Source organism: Ranitomeya variabilis, chromosome 4 (assembly GCF_051348905.1).
Source record: "Ranitomeya variabilis isolate aRanVar5 chromosome 4, aRanVar5.hap1, whole genome shotgun sequence".
Taxonomy (NCBI): Eukaryota; Metazoa; Chordata; class Amphibia; order Anura; family Dendrobatidae; genus Ranitomeya; species Ranitomeya variabilis.
This window is the reverse complement of record NC_135235.1, coordinates 6257136-6279193: the sequence shown is the minus strand read 5'-3', so window position 1 is coordinate 6279193 and position 22058 is coordinate 6257136. Positions and strand designations below refer to the sequence as shown.

The following is a 22058-nucleotide window of genomic DNA, read 5'->3' as shown; positions in this document are numbered from 1 at the left end:
ACGATGCAGCGAGGGTGATATAACTACTCCCACTCACGCAGGAACAATAATTATCAACGCCGTCACTACAACGATTCCCAATTGCACAGAACAAAGTATGCTGCCACCAGCTCTGATTAAACGGGTCCAAAGCCAACCCAGATCAGTAGCGCAATTCACTTCAGAGGACACAGTTCGTTTATAGAGCAGAAGAGACAAGCTTAGTAAAATTATATATTTTACTCCATTAAAAAGATAGGCAGTGTTTATAAAAAGATTAAAAAGATATTATAAAGGAGACGATCATATGTGCAGTACAGATTACAAAATAAAATAGGGATTAAAATAGAAGATTACACTCACATTTTGCTTAAGTCATTGCGGGCTAACCATGCTGGTTGGGGATCCAGACATCACAGTGCATGACCAAGGGTCTTCATGGATTACGGTCCCAGGCAAGAAAAAAAGCCGGGCTAAGTGCAGGAACCTACACCTCTGAGCTTGTGACATCACTAAAGGGGCTGGTTAATGATATGCACTGGTGGGACAGTTCTTTATGTTCTCCAAGGTCTGAGACAAAAGAAATTCCTGAGTGAGAAGGGACCACAGGTGGCTTTACAGGATTGGTCACCTGCAGTTTAAAGCCACACCCTGCTCACACACTAGCTTCAAGTTACCCAATGTCTCAGCCATACGGCTTGTTTGTTGTATTCAGGGGAAGAGATAGAGGGGGGTCAAAGCTGCCGTGTGCTTTCAGGTCCATGGTCACATGTGCAAAACTCCCTCAGATATGGTATTTTACATTATCATGACAGAAGTCATATACCGGGGGCCATGGGGTTGGATGCCATACACCGGGGGCCTATGGGGTTGGTTGTCATACACCTTCGGGCTATGGGGTAGGATGTCATGCACCTTGGTGTTATGGGGTTGAATGTCATTCAACTTGGGGCTAAGGGGTTGGATGTCATACACTGGGGGGGCTATGTGGTAGGATGTCACACACCGGGGGCCATGGGGTTGGATGCCATACACCTTGAGGCTTTGGGGTAGGATGTCACACATCGGGGGCTATGGGGTAGGACGTCATACACCTTGGGGTTATGGGGTTGGGTGTCAAACACCTTGGGGCTATGGGGTTGGATGCCATACACCTTGGGACTATGGGGTAGGATGCCATACACCTTGGGGCTTTGTGGTTGGATGCCATACACCTTTGGGCTATGGGGTAGGATGTCATATACCTTGGGATTATGAGGTTGGATGCCATACACCTTGGGACTTTGGGGTACGATGTCACACACCGGAGGCCATGGGGTTGGATGCCATACACCTTGGGGTTATGGGATTGGATGTTATACACCGGGGGGGCTTTGGGGTTGGATGTCATTCTCCGGGGGGCTATGGGGTAGGATGTCATACACCTTGGGGCTATGGGGTAGGATAACATGCACCTTGGAGCTATGGGGTTGGATGTCATACACCTTGGGACTATGAGGTAGGATGACATACACCTTGGGGCTTTGGGGTTGGATGCCATACACCTTGGGGCTTTGTGGTTGGATGCCATACACCTTTGGGCTATGTGGTAGGATGTCATATACCTTGGGATTATGGGGTTGGATGCCATACACCTTGGGATTATGGGGTTGGATGCCATACAACTTGGGATTATGGGGTTGGATGCCATACACCTTGGGGCTTTGGGGTAGGATGTCGTACACCGGGAGCCATGGGGTTGGATGCCATACACCTTGGGGTTATGGGGTTGGACATTATACACCGGGGGGCTTTGGGGTTGGATGCCATTCTCCGGGGGGCTATGGGGTAGGATGTCATACACCTTGGGGCTATGGGGTAGGATGACATACACCTTGGGGCTATGGGGTAGGATGTCATACACCTTGGAGCTATGGGGTTGGATGTCATACACCTTGGGGCTTTGGGGTAGGATGTCATACACCGGGGACCATGGGGTTGGATGCCATACATCTTAGAGCTATGGAGTTGGATGTCATACACCTTGGGGTTATGGGTTTGGATGTCATACACCTTGTGGGTTATGGGGTTGGATGTTGTCATACACACAGGGGCTATGGGGTTGGATGCCATACACCTTGAGGCTTTGGGGTAGGATGTCACACATCGGGGGCTATGGGGTAGGACGTCATACACCTTGGGGTTATGGGGTTGGGTGTCAAACACCTTGGGGCTATGGGGTTGGATGCCATACACCTTGGGACTATGGGGTAGGATGCCATACACCTTGGGGCTTTGTGGTTGGATGCCATACACCTTTGGGCTATGGGGTAGGATGTCATATACCTTGGGATTATGAGGTTGGATGCCATACACCTTGGGACTTTGGGGTACGATGTCACACACCGGAGGCCATGGGGTTGGATGCCATACACCTTGGGGTTATGGGATTGGATGTCATACACCGGGGGGGGGGCTTTGGGGTTGGATGCCATTCTCCGGGGGGCTATGGGGTAGGATGTCATACACCTTGGGGCTATGGGGTAGGATAACATGCACCTTGGAGCTATGGGGTTGGATGTCATACACCTTGGGACTATGAGGTAGGATGACATACACCTTGGGGCTTTGGGGTTGGATGCCATACACCTTGGGGCTTTGTGGTTGGATGCCATACACCTTTGGGCTATGTGGTAGGATGTCATATACCTTGGGATTATGGGGTTGGATGCCATACACCTTGGGATTATGGGGTTGGATGCCATACAACTTGGGATTATGGGGTTGGATGCCATACACCTTGGGGCTTTGGGGTAGGATGTCGTACACCGGGAGCCATGGGGTTGGATGCCATACACCTTGGGGTTATGGGGTTGGACATTATACACCGGGGGGCTTTGGGGTTGGATGCCATTCTCCGGGGGGCTATGGGGTAGGATGTCATACACCTTGGGGCTATGGGGTAGGATGACATACACCTTGGGGCTATGGGGTAGAATGTCATACACCTTGGAGCTATGGGGTTGGATGTCATACACCTTGGGGCTTTGGGGTAGGATGTCATACACCGGGGACCATGGGGTTGGATGCCATACATCTTAGAGCTATGGAGTTGGATGTCATACACCTTGGGGTTATGGGTTTGGATGTCATACACCTTGTGGGTTATGGGGTTGGATGTTGTCATACACACAGGGGCTATGGGGTTGGATGTCATACACTCGGGGGCTATGGTGTTGGATGTCATACACTGGGGGGCTATGGGGTTGGATGTCATACACCTTGGGGCTTTGGGGTAGGATGTCACACACCGGGGGCTATGGGGTATGACGTCCTACACCGTGGGGTTATGGGGTTGGATGTCATACACCTTGGGGCTATGGGGTTGGATGTCATACACCTTGGGGTTATGGGGTTGGATGCCATACACCTTGGGGCTTTGGGGTAGGATGTCACACACCTTGGGGCTATGGGGTTGGATGTCATACACCGGGGGGCTATGGGGTTGGAGGCCATACATCGGGGGGGCAATGGGGTTGGAGGTCATACACCGGGGGGCTATGTGGTTGGATGTCATACACTCGGGGGCTATGGTGTTGGATGTCATACACTGGGGGGCTATGGGGTTGGAGGTCATACACCGGGGGGCTATGTGGTTGGATGTCATACACTCGGGGGCTATGGTGTTGGATGTCATACACTGGGGGGCTATGGGGTTGGATGTCATACACTGGGGAGCTATGGGGTTGGAGGTCATACACTGGGGGGCTATGGGGTTGGATGTCATACACTGGGGAGCTATGGGGTTGGAGGTCATACACTGGGGGGCTATGGGGTTGGATGTCATACACCGGGTGGCTATGGGGTTGGATATCATACACTGGGGGCTATGGGGTTGGATGCCACACACTGGGGGCTATGGGGTTGGATGTCATACACTGGGGGACTATGGGGTTGGATGTCATACACTGGGGGACTATGGGGTTGGATGTCATACACTGGGGGACTATGGGGTTGGATGTCATACACCGGGGACTATGGGGTTGGATGTCATACACTGGGGGACTATGGGGTTGGATGTCATACACTCGGGGCTATGGGGTTGGATGTCATACACTGGGGGACTATGGGGTTGGATCTCATACACTGGGGGCTATGGGGTTGGATGTCATACACTCTGGGGCTATGGGGTTGGATGTCATACACCGGGGGGCTATGGGGTTGGATGTCACACTGGGGGCTATGGGGTTGGATGTCATACACCGGGGGGCTATGGGGTTGGAGGTCATACATCGGGGGGCTATGGGGTTGGATGTCATACACTCGTGGGGCTATGGGGTTGGATGTCATACACCGGGGACTATGGGGTTGGATGTCACACACTGGGGGCTATGGGGTTGGATGTCATACACCGGGGACTATGGGGTTGGATGTCATACACTGGGGGACTATGGGGTTGGATGTCATACATCGGGGGGCTATGGGGTCGGATGTCACACACTGGGGGCTATGGGTTTGGATGTCATACACTCGGGGGCTATGGGGTTGGATGTCACACACTGGGGGCTATGGGGTTGGATGTCACACACTGGGGGACTATGGGGTTGGATGTCATACACCGGGGACTATGGGGTTGGATGTCATACACTCGGGGGCTATGGGGTTGGATGTCATACACTGGGGGCTATGGGGTCGGATGTCACACACTGGGGGCTATGGGTTTGGATGTCATACACTCGGGGGCTATGGGGTTGGATGTCACACACTGGGGGCTATGGGGTTGGATGTCACACACTGGGGGGCTATGGGGTTGGATGTCACACACTGGGGGACTATGGGGTTGGATGTCATACACTCGGGGGCTATGGGGTTGGATGTCACACACTGGGGGCTATGGGGTTGGATGTCACACACTGGGGGCTATGGGTTTGGATGTCATACACTCGGGGGCTATGGGGTTGGATGTCACACACTGGGGGCTATGGGGTTGGATGTCACACACGGGGCTATGGGGTTGGATGTCACACACTGGGGGGCTATGGGGTTGGATGTCACACACTGGGGGACTATGGGGTTGGATGTCATACACTCGGGGGCTATGGGGTTGGATGTCACACACTGGGGGCTATGGGGTTGGATGTCACACACTGGGGGCTATGGGGTTGGATGTCATACACTCGGGGGCTATGGGGTTGGATGTCACACACTGGGGGCTATGGGGTTGGATGTCACACACGGGGCTATGGGGTTGGATGTCATACACTCGAGGACTATGGGGTTGGATGTCATAGACTCGGGGGCTATGGGGTTGGATGTCATACATCGGGGCGCTATGGGGTTGGATGTCATACACCGGGGGGCTATGGGGTTGGATGTCATAGACTCGGGGGCTATGGGGTTGGATATCACACACTGGGGGCTATGGGGTTGGATGTCACACACTGGGGGCTATGGGGTTGGATGTCATACACTGGGGGGGTTATGGAGTTGTATGTCATACAGCGGGGACTATGGGGTTGGATGTCATACACTTGGGGGCTATGGGTTTGGAAGTCACACACTGGGGGCTATGGGGTTGGATGTCACACTGGGGGCTATGGGGTTGGATGTCACACACTGGGGGCTATGGGGTTGGATGTCACACTGGGGGCTTTGGGGTTGGATGTCACACACTGGGGGCTATGGGGTTGGATGTCACACACTGGGGGCTATGGGGTTGGATGTCACACACTGGGGGCTATGGGGTTGGATGTCATTCACTGGGGGGCTATGGGGTTGGATGTCACACACTGGGGGACTATGGGGTTGGATGTCATACACTCGGGGGCTATGGGGTTGGATGTCACACACTGGGGGCTATGGGGTTGGATGTCACACACTGGGGGCTATGGGGTTGGATGTCATACACTCGGGGGCTATGGGGTTGGATGTCACACACTGGGGGCTATGGGGTTGGATGTCACACACTGGGGGCTATGGGGTTGGATGTCACACTGGGGGCTATGGGGTTGGATGTCACACACTGGGGGGCTATGGGGTTGGATGTGACACACTGGGGGCTATGGGGTTGGATGTCACACACTGGGGGCTATGGGGTTGGATGTCACACACTGGGGGCTATGGGGTTGGATGTCATACACCTTGGGGCTATGGGGTTGGATGTCATAGACTCGGGGGCTATGGGGTTGGATGTCATACATCGGGGGGCTATGGGGTTGGATGTCATACACCGGGGGGCTATGGGGTTGGATGTCATAGACTCGGGGGCTATGGGGTTGGATATCATACACCGGGGGGCTATGGGGTTGGATGTCATACACTGGGGGGCTATGGGGTTGGATGTCATACACTGGGGGGCTATGGGGTTGGATGTCATACAGCGGGGGGCTATGGGGTTGGATGTCATACACTGGGGGGCTATGGGGTTGGATGTCATACACTGGGGGGCTATGGGGTTGGATGTCATACAGCGGGGGGCTATGGGGTTGGATGTCATACACCGGGGGGCTATGGGGTTGGATGTCATACACTGGGGGGCTATGGGGTTGGATGTCATACACTCGGGGGCTATGGGGTTGGATATCATACAGCGGGGGGCTATGGCGTTGGATGTCATACACCGGGGGGCTCTGGGGTTGGATGTCATACACTGGGGAGCTATGGGGTTGGATGTCATACATCGGGGGGCTATGGGGTTGGATGTCATACACCGGGGGGGCTATGGGGTTGGATGTCATAGACTCGGGGGCTATGGGGTTGGATATCATACACCGGGGGGCTATGGGGTTGGATGTCATACACCGGGGGGCTATGGGGTTGGATGTCATACACCGGGGGGCTATGGGGTTGGATGTCATAGACTCGGGGGCTATGGGGTTGGATGTCATACACTGGGGGGCTATGGGGTTGGATATCATACACTGGGGGGCTATGGGGTTGGATGTCATACACCGGGGGGCTATGGGGTTGGATGTCATACACCGGGGGGGCTATGGGGTTGGATATCATACACCGGGGGGGCTATGGGGTTGGATGTCATAGACTCGGGGGCTATGGGGTTGGATGTCATACACCGGGGGGCTATGGGGTTGGATGTCATACACCGGGGGGCTATGGGGTTGGAGGTCATACACCGGGGGGCTATGGGGTTGGAGGTCATACACCGGGGGGCTATGGGGTTGGATGTCATACACCGGGGGGCTATGGGGTTGGATGTCATAGACTCAGGGGCTATGGGGTTGGATATCATACACCGGGGGGCTATGGGGTTGGATGTCATACACCGGGGGGCTATGGGGTTGGATGTCATACACCGGGGGGCTATGGGGTTGGATGTCATACACTGGGGGGCTATGGTGTTGGATGTCACACACTGGGGGGCTATGGGGTTGGGTGTCACACACTGGGGGGCTATGGGGTTGGGTGTCATACACTGGGGGGCTATGGGGTTGGATGTCACACACTGGGGGGCTATGGGGTTGGGTGTCATACACTGGGGGGCTATGGGGTTGGATGTCATACACTGGGGGGCTATGGTGTTGGATGTCACACACTGGGGGGCTATGGGGTTGGATGTCATACACTGGGGGGCTATGGTGTTGGATGTCACACACTGGGGGGCTATGGGGTTGGGTGTCATACACTGGGGGGCTATGGGGTTGGGTGTCATACACTGGGGGGCTATGGTGTTGGATGTCACACACTGGGGGGCTATGGGGTTGGATGTCATACACTGGGGGGCTATGGTGTTGGATGTCACACACTGGGGGGCTATGGGGTTGGGTGTCATACACTGGGGGGCTATGGGGTTGGGTGTCATACACTGGGGGGCTATGGTGTTGGATGTCACACACTGGTGGGCTATGGGGTTGGGTGTCATACACTGGGGGGCTATGGTGTTGGATGTCACACACTGGGGGGCTATGGGGTTGGGTGTCATACACGGGGGGGCTATGGTGTTGGATGTCACACACTGGTGGGCTATGGGGTTGGATGTCACACACTGGGGGGCTATGGGGTTGGGTGTCATACACTGGGGGGCTATGGGGTTGGGTGTCATACACTGGGGGGCTATGGTGTTGGATGTCACACACTGGGGGGCTATGGGGTTGGGTGTCATACACGGGGGGGCTATGGTGTTGGATGTCACACACTGGTGGGCTATGGGGTTGGATGTCACACACTGGGGGGCTATGGGGTTGGATGTCATACACTGGGGGGCTATGGGGTTGGATGTCATACACTGGGGGGCTATGGGGTTGGATGTCATACACTCGGGGGCTATGGGGTTGGATGTCACACACTGGGGGCTATGGGGTTGGATGTCATACAGCGGAGGCCATGGGACTAACGGGGAGATTGAGTGAATAATACTCGCGCCTAGTTCTGCTCTCCGTGCTGTATGTCACCAGATATAGCAGTGATGGGGTCTCACATTTTCTGGGGTCCAGTATCTTCAGAATCTCTCATATCCTGCCGTTTGTGATGTGTTTTGTTATTTTCTGATTTTTCATTGATTTTTACCCGATTTGCTTTATCGGTGACGGAGCAGACGCTGGATGATTGGGATTTAATTTCCTGTGCTCTCGGCCCCTGCACCGTCCGTCTCCTGACACGACGAGGGTAATGGACGTCTTGTGAGATGTGTCACGTTCGCTCTCGTCTCTTGTGTGCGCAGTAATTACTGTCCGTGCTGGATGGTGACTCCACGCTGTCAGCCGCGGTGCAGGCGGAACCGGAGCAGCCACTTCTGGGTACGAGTCACAGATCAGCAGCTGTGGCTGATGTGATCAGAGCGGGGGGCAGCCCCCCACAATACCCAGGATCACAGGGGTGTTCAGACCGAGCGACCCGGCGAATGGCGGTGACATGAAGTCTGGTGACTTTGTGCTCTCTGGTGTTTCCTGTGCGATCATGGTTAATAGTGGTCACGTGTGATATCCGGGGGGGATCAGCAGACGTCGTATGTGAAAGCGCCTGAGGCTTTGGCTCCGTGCACATGGGGCAGAACCGCTGGGAGTCTCCAGATGATGAAGGCTGCAGGATGCGTCCGCTGACGGATCGGCGCAGATTTCTGGAGCAAGGAACCACGGCAGCCGCCGCAGGACAGAAAATCCGATAAAAAAAATCTACTAACTCACACAAGGTGCGGCTGATGTGCTGCAGCAATGGAGACGCGGTGTGTAACGAGGGGGCGAGGCGTTCCAAGCGTGTAACGAGGGGGCGAGGCGTTCTTAGCATGTAACGAGGGGGCGATACATTCCAAGCATGTAACGAGGGGGCGATACATTCCAAGCGTGTAACGAGGGGGCGAGGCGTTCTTAGCATGTAACGAGGGGGCGAGGCGTTCTTAGCATGTAACGAGGGGGCGATACATTCCAAGCATGTAATGAGGGGGCGATACATTCCAAGCGTGTAACGAGGGGGCGAGGCGTTCTTAGCATGTAACGAGGGGGCGAGGCGTTCTTAGCATGTAACGAGGGGGCGAGGCGTTCTTAGCATGTAACGAGGGGGCGAGGCGTTCTTAGCCTGTAACGAGGGGGCGAGGCGTTCTTAGCATGTAACGAGGGGGCGAGGCGTTCTTAGCATGTAACGAGGGGGCGAGGCGTTCTTAGCATGTAATGAGGGGGCGAGGCGTTCTTAGCATGTAACGAGGGGGCGAGGCGTTCTTAGCATGTAATGAGGGGGCGAGGCGTTCTTAGCATGTAACGAGGGGGCGAGGCGTTCTTAGCATGTAACGAGGGGGCGAGGCGTTCTTAGCATGCAACAACGGGGCGAGGCGTTCTTAGCATGTAATGAGGGGGCGAGGCGTTCTTAGCATGCAACAACGGGGCGAGGCGTTCTTAGCATGCAACAACGGGGCGAGGCGTTCTTAGCATGTAATGAGGGGGCGATACATTCCAAGCGTGTAACGAGGGGGCGAAGCGTTCTTAGCATGCAACAAGGGGGCGAGGCGTTCTCAGTCTGTAACGAGGGGGCAATGCGCTCGTAGCATGTAACGAGGGGGCGAGGCGTTCTTAGCATGTAACGAGGGGGCGAGGTGTTCTCAGCCTGTAACGAGGGGGCAATGCGCTCGTAGCATGTAATGAGGGGGCGATACATTCCAAGCGTGTAACGAGGGGGCGAGGCGTTCTTAGCATGTAATGAGGGGGCTATACATTCCAAGCGTGTAATGAGGGGGTGAGGCGTTCTTAGCATGTAACGAGGGGGCGAGGCGTTCTTAGCATGTAACGAGGGGGCGAGGCGTTCTTAGCATGTAACAACGGGGCGAGGCGTTCTTAGCATGTAATGAGGGGGCGATACATTCCAAGCGTGTAATGAGGGGGCGAGGCGTTCTTAGCATGCAACAATGGGGCGAGGCGTTCTTAGCATGTAATGAAGGGGTGATACATTCCAAGCGTGTAACGAGGGGGCAATGTGCTCGTAGCATGTAATGAGGGGGCGCTACATTCCAAGCGTGTAACGAGGGGGCGAAGCGTTCTTAGCCTGTAACGAGGGGGCGAGGCGTTCTTAGCCTGTAACGAGGGGGCGAGGTGTTCTCAGTCTGTAACGAGGGGGCAATGCGCTCGTAGCATGTAACGAGGGGGCGAGGTGTTCTCAGCCTGTAACGAGGGGGCGAGGCGTTCTTAGCATGTAACGAGGGGGCGAGGTGTTCTCAGTCTGTAACGAGGGGGCAATGCGCTCGTAGCATGTAACGAGGGGGCGAGGTGTTCTCAGCCTGTAACGAGGGGGCGAGGCGTTCTTAGCATGTAACGAGGGGGCGAGGTGTTCTCAGTCTGTAACGAGGGGGCAATGCGCTCGTAGCATGTAACGAGGGGGCGAGGTGTTCTCAGCCTGTAACGAGGGGGCGAGGCGTTCTTAGCATGTAACGAAGGGGCGAGGTGTTCTCCGCCTGTAACGAGGGGGCAATGCGCTCGTAGCATGTAATGAGGGGGCGATACATTCCAAGCGTGTAACGAGGGGGTAATGCGTTCCCAGCGTGTAACAAGGGGCGACATGTTCCTAGCATGTAACGGGACGACACATTCTTCACATCTAAGGGGTGACGCATTTTTAGCCTGTAACGAGGGGGCAACGCATTCCCAGCATGTAACTAGGGGGCGAGGCGTTCTCAGCCTGTAACGAGGGGGCGAGGCGTTCTTAGCATGTAACGAGGGGGCGAGGTGTTCTCAGCCTGTAACGAGGGGGCGACACCTTCCTAGTGTCTAATGAGGGGCGAGGCGTTCTCAGCATCTAACGAGGGGGCGAGGTGTTCTCAGCATCTAACGAGGGGGCGACGCCTTCCTAGTGTCTAATGAGGGGCGAGGTGTTCTCAGCATCTAATGAGGGGCGAGGTGTTCTCAGCATCTAATGAGGGGCGAGGCGTTCTTAGCATGTAACGAGGGGGCGAGGCCTTCCTAGTGTCTAACGAGGGGGCGAGGCGTTCTTAGCATCTAGTAAGGGGCGAGGTGTTCTCAGCATCTAATGAGGGGTGAGGTGTTCTTAGCATGTAATGACGGGTGACACGTTTGTGTGTAATGATGGGTGACACGTTCGTTGTGTGTAATGACGGGTGACTCGTTCTTTGTGTGTAATGATGGGTGACTCGTTCTTTGTCTGTAATGACGGGTGACACGTTCGTTGTGTGTAATGACGGGTGACTCGTTCTTTGTGTGTAATGATGGGTGACTCGTTCTTTGTCTGTAATGACGGGTGACACGTTCGTTGTGTGTAATGACGGGTGACTCGTTCTTTGTCTGTAATGACGGGTGACACGTTCGTTGTGTGTAATGATGGGTGACACGTTCTTTGTGTGTAATGACGGGTGACACGTTCGTTGTGTGTAATGACGGGTGACACGTTCTTTGTGTATAATGATGGGTGACACGTTCTTTGTGTGTAATGATGGGTGACACGTTCTTTGTGTGTAATGACGGGTGACACGTTCGTTGTGTGTAATGACGGGTGACTCGTTCTTTGTCTGTAATGACGGGTGACACGTTCGTTGTGTGTAATGATGGGTGACACGTTCTTTGTGTGTAATGACGGGTGACACGTTCGTTGTGTGTAATGACGGGTGACACGTTCTTTGTGTATAATGATGGGTGACACGTTCTTTGTGTGTAATGACGGGTGACACGTTCGTTGTGTGTAATGACGGGTGACACGTTCGTTGTGTGTAATGATGGGTGACACATTCTTTGTGTGTAATGACGGGTGACACGTTCTTTGTGTGTAATGATGGGTGACACGTTCGTTGTGTGTAATGATGGGTGACTCGTTCTTTGTCTGTAATGACGGGTGACACGTTCGTTGTGTGTAATGACGGGTGACTCGTTCTTTGTGTGTAATGACGGGTGACTCGTTCTTTGTGTGTAATGATGGGTGACTCGTTCTTTGTCTGTAATGACGGGTGACACGTTCGTTGTGTGTAATGACGGGTGACTCGTTCTTTGTCTGTAATGACGGGTGACACGTTCGTTGTGTGTAATGACGGGTGACTCGTTCTTTGTGTATAATGATGGGTGACACGTTCTTTGTGTGTAATGATGGGTGACACGTTCTTTGTGTGTAATGACGGGTGACACGTTCGTTGTGTGTAATGACGGGTGACACGTTCGTTGTGTGTAATGACGGGTGACACGTTCTTTGTGTGTAATGATGGGTGACACGTTCGTTGTGTGTAATGACGGGTGACACGTTCTTTGTCTGTAATGACGGGTGACACGTTCGTTGTGTGTAATGACGGGTGACACGTTCGTTGTGTGTAATGACGGGTGACACGTTCTTTGTGTGTAATGATGGGTGACACGTTCGTTGTGTGTAATGACGGGTGACACGTTCTTTGTCTGTAATGACGGGTGACACGTTCGTTGTGTGTAATGATGGGTGACACGTTCTTTGTCTGTAATGACGGGTGACACGTTCGTTGTGTGTAATGACGGGTGACACGTTCGTTGTGTGTAATGACGGGTGACACGTTCGTTGTGTGTAATGACGGGTGACACGTTCGTTGTGTATAATGATGGGTGACACGTTCGTTGTGTGTAATGACGGGTGACGAGTTCGTTGTGTGTAATGACGGGTGATGCGTTCGTTGTGTGTAATGACGGGTGACACGTTCGTTGTGTATAATGACGGGTGACACGTTCTTTGTGTGTAATGACGGGTGTCGCGTTCGTTGTGTGTAATGACGGTTGACACGTTCGTTGTGTGCAATGACGGGTGACGCGTTCGTTGTGTGTAATGACGGGTGTCGCGTTTGTTGTGTGTAATGACGGGTGACGCGTTCGTTATGTGCAATGACGGGTGATGAGTTCGTTGTGTGTAATGATGGGTGACACGTTCGTTGTGTGCAATCACGGGTGATGAGTTCGTTGTGTGTAATGACGGGTGACCCGTTTGTTGTGTGTAATGATGGGTGACTTGTTCTTTGTGTGTAATGATGGGTGACTCGTTCGTTGTGTGCAATCACGGGTGACTCGTTCGTTGTGTGTAATGACGGCTGACTCGTTCTTTGTGTGTAATGATGGGTGACACGTTCTTTGTGTGTAATGACGGGTGATGAGTTCGTTGTGTGTAATGACGGGTGACCCGTTCGTTGTGTGTAATGACGGGTGACACGTTCTTTGTGTGTAATGATGGGTGACTCGTTCTTTGTGTGTAATGACGGGTGACTTGTTCTTTGTCTGTAATGATGGGTGACGCGTTCTTTGTGTGTAATGACGGGTGACACGTTCTTTGTGTGTAATGACGGGTGACACGTTCTTTGTGTGTAATGATGGGTGACACGTTCTTTGTGTGTAATGACGGGTGACTCGTTCTTTGTGTGTAATGACGGGTGACACGTTCTTTGTGTGTAATGATGGGTGACACATTCTTTGTGTGTAATGATGGGTGACACGTTCTTTGTGTGTAATGATGGGTGACACGTTCTTTGTGTGTAATGATGGGTGACTCGTTCGTTGTGTGTAATGACGGGTGACACGTTCTTTGTGTGTAATGATGGGTGACACATTCTTTGTGTGTAATGATGGGTGACACGTTCTTTGTGTGTAATGATGGGTGACACGTTCTTTGTGTGTAATGATGGGTGACTCGTTCGTTGTGTGTAATGACGGGTGACACGTTCTTTGTGTGTAATGATGGGTGACTCGTTCTTTGTGTGTAATGATGGGTGACACGTTCTTTATGTGTAATGATGGGTGACTCGTTCGTTGTGTGTAATGACGGGTGACACGTTCTTTGTGTGTAATGATGGGTGACACGTTCTTTGTGTGTAATGATGGGTGACACATTCTTTGTGTGTAATGATGGGTGACACGTTCTTTGTGTGTAATGATGGGTGACACGTTCTTTATGTGTAATGATGGGTGACACATTCTTTGTGTGTACTGATGGGTGACACGTTCTTTGTGTGTAATGACGGGTGACTCGTTCGTTGTGTGTAATGACGGGTGACACGTTCTTTGTGTGTAATGATGGGTGACACATTCTTTGTGTGTAATGATGGGTGACACGTTCTTTGTGTGTAATGACGGGTGACACATTCTTTGTGTGTAATGATGGGTGACACGTTCTTTGTGTGTAATGACGGGTGACACGTTCTTTGTGTGTAATGACGGGTGACACGTTCTTTGTGTGTAATGACGGGTGACACGTTCTTTGTTTGTAATGATGGGTGACACGTTCTTTGTGTGTAATGATGGGTGACACATTCTTTGTGTGTAATGATGGGTGACACATTCTTTGTGTGTAATGATGGGTGACACGTTCTTTGTGTGTAATGACGAGTGACACGTTCTTTGGGTGTAATGACGGGTGACATTTTCGTTGTGTGTACTGACGGGTGACACGTTCTTTGTGTGTAATGACGGGTGACACATTCGTTGTGTGTACTGACGGGTGACTCGTTCTTTGTGTGTAATGACGGGTGACACGTTCTTTGTGTGCAATGATGGGTGACACGTTCGTTGTGTGTAATGACGGGTGACACGTTCTTAGTGTGTAATGACGGGTGACACGTTCTTTGTGTGTAATGATGGGTGACACGTTCTTTGTGTGTAATGACGGGTGACACGTTCGTTGTGTGTAATGACGGGTGACACGGTCTTTGTGTGTAATGACGGGTGACACGTTCTTTGTGTGTAATGACGGGTGACACATTCGTTGTGTGTAATGACGGGTGACACGTTCTTAGTGTGTAATGACGGGTGACACGTTCTTTGTGTGTAATGATGGGTGACACGTTCTTTGTGTGTAATGACGGGTGACACGTTCGTTGTGTGTAATGACGGGTGACACGGTCTTTGTGTGTAATGATGGGTGACACGTTCTTAGTGTGTAATGACGGGTGACACGTTCTTTGTGTGTAATGATGGGTGACACGTTCTTTGTGTGTAATGACGGGTGAAACGTTCTTTGTGTGTAATGACGGGTGACACGTTCTTAGTGTGTAATGATGGGTGACACATTCGTTGTGTGTAATGATGGGTGACACGTTCTTAGTGTGTAATGACGGGTGACACATTCGTTGTGTGTAATGATGGGTGACACGTTCTTTGTGTGTACTGACGGGTGACTCGTTCTTTGTGTGTAATGACGGGTGACACGTTCTTTGTGTGTAATGACGGGTGACACGTTCTTTGTGTGTAATGATGGGTGACACGTTCTTTGTGTGTACTGACGGGTGACTCGTTCTTTGTGTGTAATGACGGGTGAAACGTTCTTTGTGTGTAATGATGGGTGACACGTTCTTTGTGTGTAATGACGGGTGACTCGTTCTTTGTGTGTAATGACGGGTGAAACGTTCTTTGTGTGTACTGACGGGTGAAACGTTCTTTGTGTGTAATGACGGGTGACACGTTCTTAGTGTGTAATGACGGGTGACACGTTCTTAGTGTGTAATGATGGGTGACACGTTCTTTGTGTGTAATGATGGGGTACTGACGTGTTCTTTGCGGTGTCCTTGCATGTAATGGAGAGTGGCGTGTTTGCGTGTCCTGAGACGCTTCATACTCTGTAGCATGGAGCAGTGCTGTGTTCTGTGTGTCTGTATGGCAGGGTGTGCACGCGGACCGCAGTGTTCTATACTTTTCTTTTTGGAGTGCCTTGATCACCAGACATTTTGCTTTTTCTCCCTGTTACAGGATCCATCTGTTTTGCCAATATGGCAATCGCCATGATGGAACCGGCGCTGCCAATCTGGATGATGGAAACTATGTGCTCCAGGAAGTGGCAGCTTGGTAAGACGTCCATTAACCCCTTCCCTTCATTCATCTACACTGCGTTCTAAATTTTCCCAGAGTCTTCATGTATGTCGGGGCCACTGCCGCCGTCTCTGCTTGTAAGCGCTGTTTAGGAGTGGCCAACTGGTAGGGTTATACACCTGCGGCCCTTGAGGGATCCTACACCTTGAGGTTTGTGGACTCCAGAGGCTCGAGCAGTTTCACATACCTATCTGCTGCTTTGTAATATGATTTGACCAGTTAATTTCTTAATTTGATGGATTACTCTTGCCTAAACCTTCCTCATTGTGCCTTTATTTGCAGGAACCTTTGTCATTAAGCCTCTATTTGCATGATTACATCTGTTGTCTATATCAGCCACAAATCTCTTCACAGTAGATCACGCTTGTGTTTCCATGAAATATCGAACGTTTTTCACCAGCAGAGATTCATTTTCTTTGCCATATTGCAAAATATTGGACATGTGCGCAGCCCCATAGAATAAAATTGGTCTGAGTGCAATCCGATGTTTTGTCAGATTGCACTCGAACCAAACATACGGTGTCTCCACGAGCCCATAAGGAAATAAATCAATGCTGGCTGTTCTGCCATCAATCACCCCCTTGGTATCGGGTCCGGTGACAGACGCCTCTATAGCACTTACACTCCTGAGATGATACCGCAGGAGGCAAAGAACATGCTGTAGACGAGTGTCCCTGTGGTCCTGCACTCCCCTGCCAACATGTGGAGATGCTGTATAGCCCCGCAGCCCTGTCTCATCCTGGGACCCCATACTTCCCACATCTCTTACAGCTTTGCAGAATCCAGTGATTACAGCAGATCCAAGGCTGAAAGTGATTGACTCATCGGAATAGAGAAGAGCTGTGGGGCAGGCGAGATGGATGGGCGCAGTCCTGGAATACGGCAGTAACGATCCCCTGCGATAACGGCTCCCGGATATTAAACCTTCCTATGAATGTTTCATCGCAGCTGATAGCGGCATTGTCTCTCCGCAGGTGTGGCCTTCCTCCCCGCCAGCATCTCTTATCTCATAGGAACCAATATCTTCGGGCCCCTGGCTCACAGGATGGGGAGGTAAAACTGTTCCAGATCTAATCAGTAATGGCAGACAGCGACAGATCGTAAGGTTGTCACATTCCAGAGAACGGCCCTGAGACCGCATATAAAATATCTCATTCAAAATAAACCTGACATCTACAGATAATAGGTCCGCAAACCCTATGTATCTGCCAGAATAGCCACAAGAATATAACTACTATAATACTGCTCGCTATGTACAAGAATATAACTACTATAATACTGCTCGCTATGTACAAGAATATAACTACTATAATACTGCCCCTATGTACAAGAATATAACTACTATAATACTGCCCCTATGTACAAGAATATAACTACTATAATACTGCCCCTATGTACAAGAATATAACTACTATAATACTGCCCCCTATGTACAAGAATATAACCACTATAATACTGCCCCTATGTACAAGAATATAACTACTATAATACTGCCCCTATGTACAAGAATATAATGACTATAATACTGCTCCTATGTACAAGAATATAACTACTATAATACTGCTCCTATGTACAAGAATATAACTACTATAATACTGCTCCTATGTACAAGAATATAACTACTATAATACTGCTCCTCTGTACAAGAATATAACTACTATAATACTGCCCCTATGTACAAGAATATAACTACTATAATACTGCCCCTATGTACAAGAATATAACTACTATAATACTGCTCCTATGTACAAGAATATAATGACTATAATACTGCCCCTATGTACAAGAATATAACTACTATAATACTGCCCCTATGTACAAGAATATAACTACTATAATACTGCCCCTATGTACAAGAATATAACTACTATAATACTGCCCCTATGTACAAGAATATAACTACTATAATACTGCCCCTATGTACAAGAATATAACTACTATAACACTGCTCCTATGTACAAGAATATAACTACTATAATACTGCCCCTATGTACAATAATATAACTACTATAATACTGCCCCTATGTACAAGAATATAACTACTATAATACTGCCCCTATGTACAAGAATAGAACTACTATAATACTGCTCCTCTGTACAAGAATATAACTACTATAATACTGCCCCTATGTACAAGAATATAACTACTATAATACTGTCCCTATGTACAAGAATATAACTACTATAATACTGCTCCCTATGTACAAGAATATAACTACTATAATACTGCTCCTCTGTACAAGAATATAACTACTATAATACTGCCCCTATGTACAAGAATATAACTACTATAATACTGTCCCTATGTACAAGAATATAACTACTATAATACTGCCCCTATGTACAAGAATATAACTACTATAATACTGCCCCTATGTACAAGAATATAACTACTATAATACTGTCCCTATGTACAAGAATATAACTACTATAATACTGCCCCTATGTACAAGAATATAACTACTATAATACTGCCCCTATGTACAATAATATAACTACTATAATACTGCCCCTATGTACAAGAATATAACTACTATAATACTGCCCCTATGTACAAGAATAGAACTACTATAATACTGCTCCTATGTACAAGACTATAACTACTATAATACTGTCCCTATGTACAAGAATATAACTACTATAATACTGTCCCTATGTACAAGAATATAACTACTATAATACTGCTCCCTATGTACAAGAATATAACTACTATAATACTGCTCCTCTGTACAAGAATATAACTACTATAATACTGCCCCTATGTACAAGAATATAACTACTATAATACTGTCCCTATGTACAAGAATAGAACTACTATAATACTGCTCCTATGTACAAGACTATAACTACTATAATACTGTCCCTATGTACAAGAATATAACTACTATAATACTGTCCCTATGTACAAGAATATAACTACTATAATACTGCTCCTATGTACAAGAATATAACTACTATAATACTGCCCCTATGTACAAGAATATAACTACTATAATACTGCTCCTATGTACAAGAATATAACTACTATAATACTGCCCCTATGTACAAGAATAGAACTACTATAATACTGCTCCTATGTACAAGAATATAATGACTATAATACTGCCCCTATGTACAAGAATATAACTACTATAATACTGCCCCTATGTACAAGAATATAACTACTATAATACTGCCCCCATGTACAAGAATATAACTACTATAATACTGCTCCTATGTACAAGAATATAACTACTATAATACTGCCCCTATGTACAAGAATATAACTACTATAATACTGCCCCCTATGTACAAGAATATAACTACTATAATACTGCCCCTATGTACAAGAATATAACTACTATAATACTGCCCCTATGTACAAGAATATAACTACTATAATACTGCCCCTATGTACAAGAATATAACTACTATAATACTGCCCCTATGTACAAGAATATAACTACTATAATACTGCCCCTATGTACAGGAATATAACTACTATAATACTGCTCCTATGTACAAGAATATAATGACTATAATACTGCCCCTATGTACAAGAATATAACTACTATAATACTGCCCCTATGTACAAGAATATAACTACTATAATACTGCCCCCTATGTACAAGAATATAACTACTATAATACTGCCCCTATGTACAAGAATATAACTACTATAATACTGCTCCTATGTACAAGAATATAACTACTATAATACTGCCCCTATGTACAAGAATATAACTACTATAATACTGCCCCTATGTACAAGAATATAACTACTATAATACTGCCCCTATGTACAAGAATATAACTACTATAATACTGCCCCCTATGTACAAGAATATAACTACTATAATACTGCCCCTATGTACAAGAATATAACTACTATAATACTTCTCCTATGTACAAGAATATAACTACTATAATACTGCCCTTATGTACAATAATATAACTACTATAATACTGCTCCTATGTACAAGAATATAACTACTTTAATACTGCCCTTATGTACAATAATATAACTTCTATAATACTGCTCCTATGTACAAGAATATAACTACTATAATACTGCCCCTATGTACAATAATATAACTACTATAATACTGCTCCTATGTACAAGAATATATCTACTATAATACTGCCCTTATGTACAATAATATAACTTCTTTAATACTGCCCTTATGTACAAGAATATAACTACTATAATACTGCCCCTATGTACAAGAATTTAACTACTATAATACTGCTCCTATGTACAATAATATAACTTCTATAATACTGCTCATATGTACAAGAATATAACTACTATAATACTGCCCCTATGTACAAGAATATAACTTCTATAATACTGCTCCTATGTACAAGAATATAACTACTATAATACTGCCCCCATGTACAAGAATATAACTATTATAAATACTGCCTCCTATGTACAAGAATATAACTACTATAATACTGCCCCTATGTACAAGAATATAACCACTGTAATACTGCTCCTATGTACAAGAATATAACTACTATAATACTGCCCCTATATACAATAATATAACTACTATAATACTGCCCCTATGTACAAGAATATAACCACTATAATACTGCTCCTATGTACAAGAATATAACTACTAGAATACTGCCCCTATGTACAATAATATAACTTCTGTAATACTGCTCCTATGTACAAGAATATAACTACTATAATACTGCCCCTATGTACAAGAATATAACTACTATAATACTGCCCCTATGTACAAGAATGTAACTACTATAATACTGACCTTGTGTACAAGAATATAACTACTATAATACTGCTCCTATGTACAAGAATATAACTACTATAATACTGCCTCTATATACAATAATATAACTTCTATAATACTGCCCCTATGTACAAGAATTTAACTACTATAATACTGCTCCTATGTACAAGAATATAACTACTATAATACTGCTCCTATGTACAAGAATATAACTACTATAATACTGCTCCTATGTACAAGAATATAACTACTATAATACTGCTCCTATGTACAAGAATATAACTACTATAATACTGCTCCTATGTACAAGAGTATAACTACTATAATACTGCTCTTATGTACAAGAATATAACTACTATAATACTGCCCCCTATGTACAAGGATGTAACTACTATAATACTGACCTTGTGTACAAGAATATAACTACTATAATACTGCTCCTATTTACAAGGATATAACTACTATAATACTGCTCCTATGTACAAGAATATAACTACTATAATACTGCCCCTATGTACAAGAATATAACTACTATAATGCTGCCCCTATGTACAAGAATATAACTGCTATAATACTGTCCCTACGTACAAAAATATAACTACTATAATACTGTCCCTACGTACAAGAGTATAACTACTATAATACTGCTCTTATGTACAAGAGTATAACTACTATAATACTGCTCTTATGTACAAGAATATAACTACTATAATACTGCCCCCTATGTACAAGGATGTAACTACTATAATACTGACCTTGTGTACAAGAATATAACTACTATAATACTGCTCCTATGTACAAGAATATAACTACTATAATACTGCTCCTATGTACAAGAATATAACTACTATAATACTGCCCCTATGTACAAGAATATAACTACTATAATACTGCCCCCATGTACAAGAATATAACTACTATAATACTGCTCCTATGTACAAGAATATAACTACTATAATACTGCTCCTATATACAAGAATATAACTACTATAATACTGCTCCTATATACAAGAATATAACTACTATAATACTGCCCCTATGTACAAGAATATAACTACTATAATACTGCCCCCATGTACAAGAATATAACTACTATAATACTGCTCCTATTTAC

General features: G+C 47.6%; 1 protein-coding gene across 2 annotated transcripts in view; it reads left to right on the top strand.

The window, feature by feature from the left end:
* SLC18A2 (solute carrier family 18 member A2) overlaps positions 1–22058 on the top strand; it is a 295896-nt gene that overhangs the window by 254478 nt on the left and 19360 nt on the right. For both annotated transcript variants that reach the window (XM_077257892.1, XM_077257891.1), the window contains 2 exons: positions 16086–16181; positions 17180–17258. In XM_077257892.1, the coding sequence (XP_077114007.1) occupies positions 16086–16181; positions 17180–17258 (175 nt within the window). The remainder of the gene's footprint in view (positions 1–16085; positions 16182–17179; positions 17259–22058) is intronic.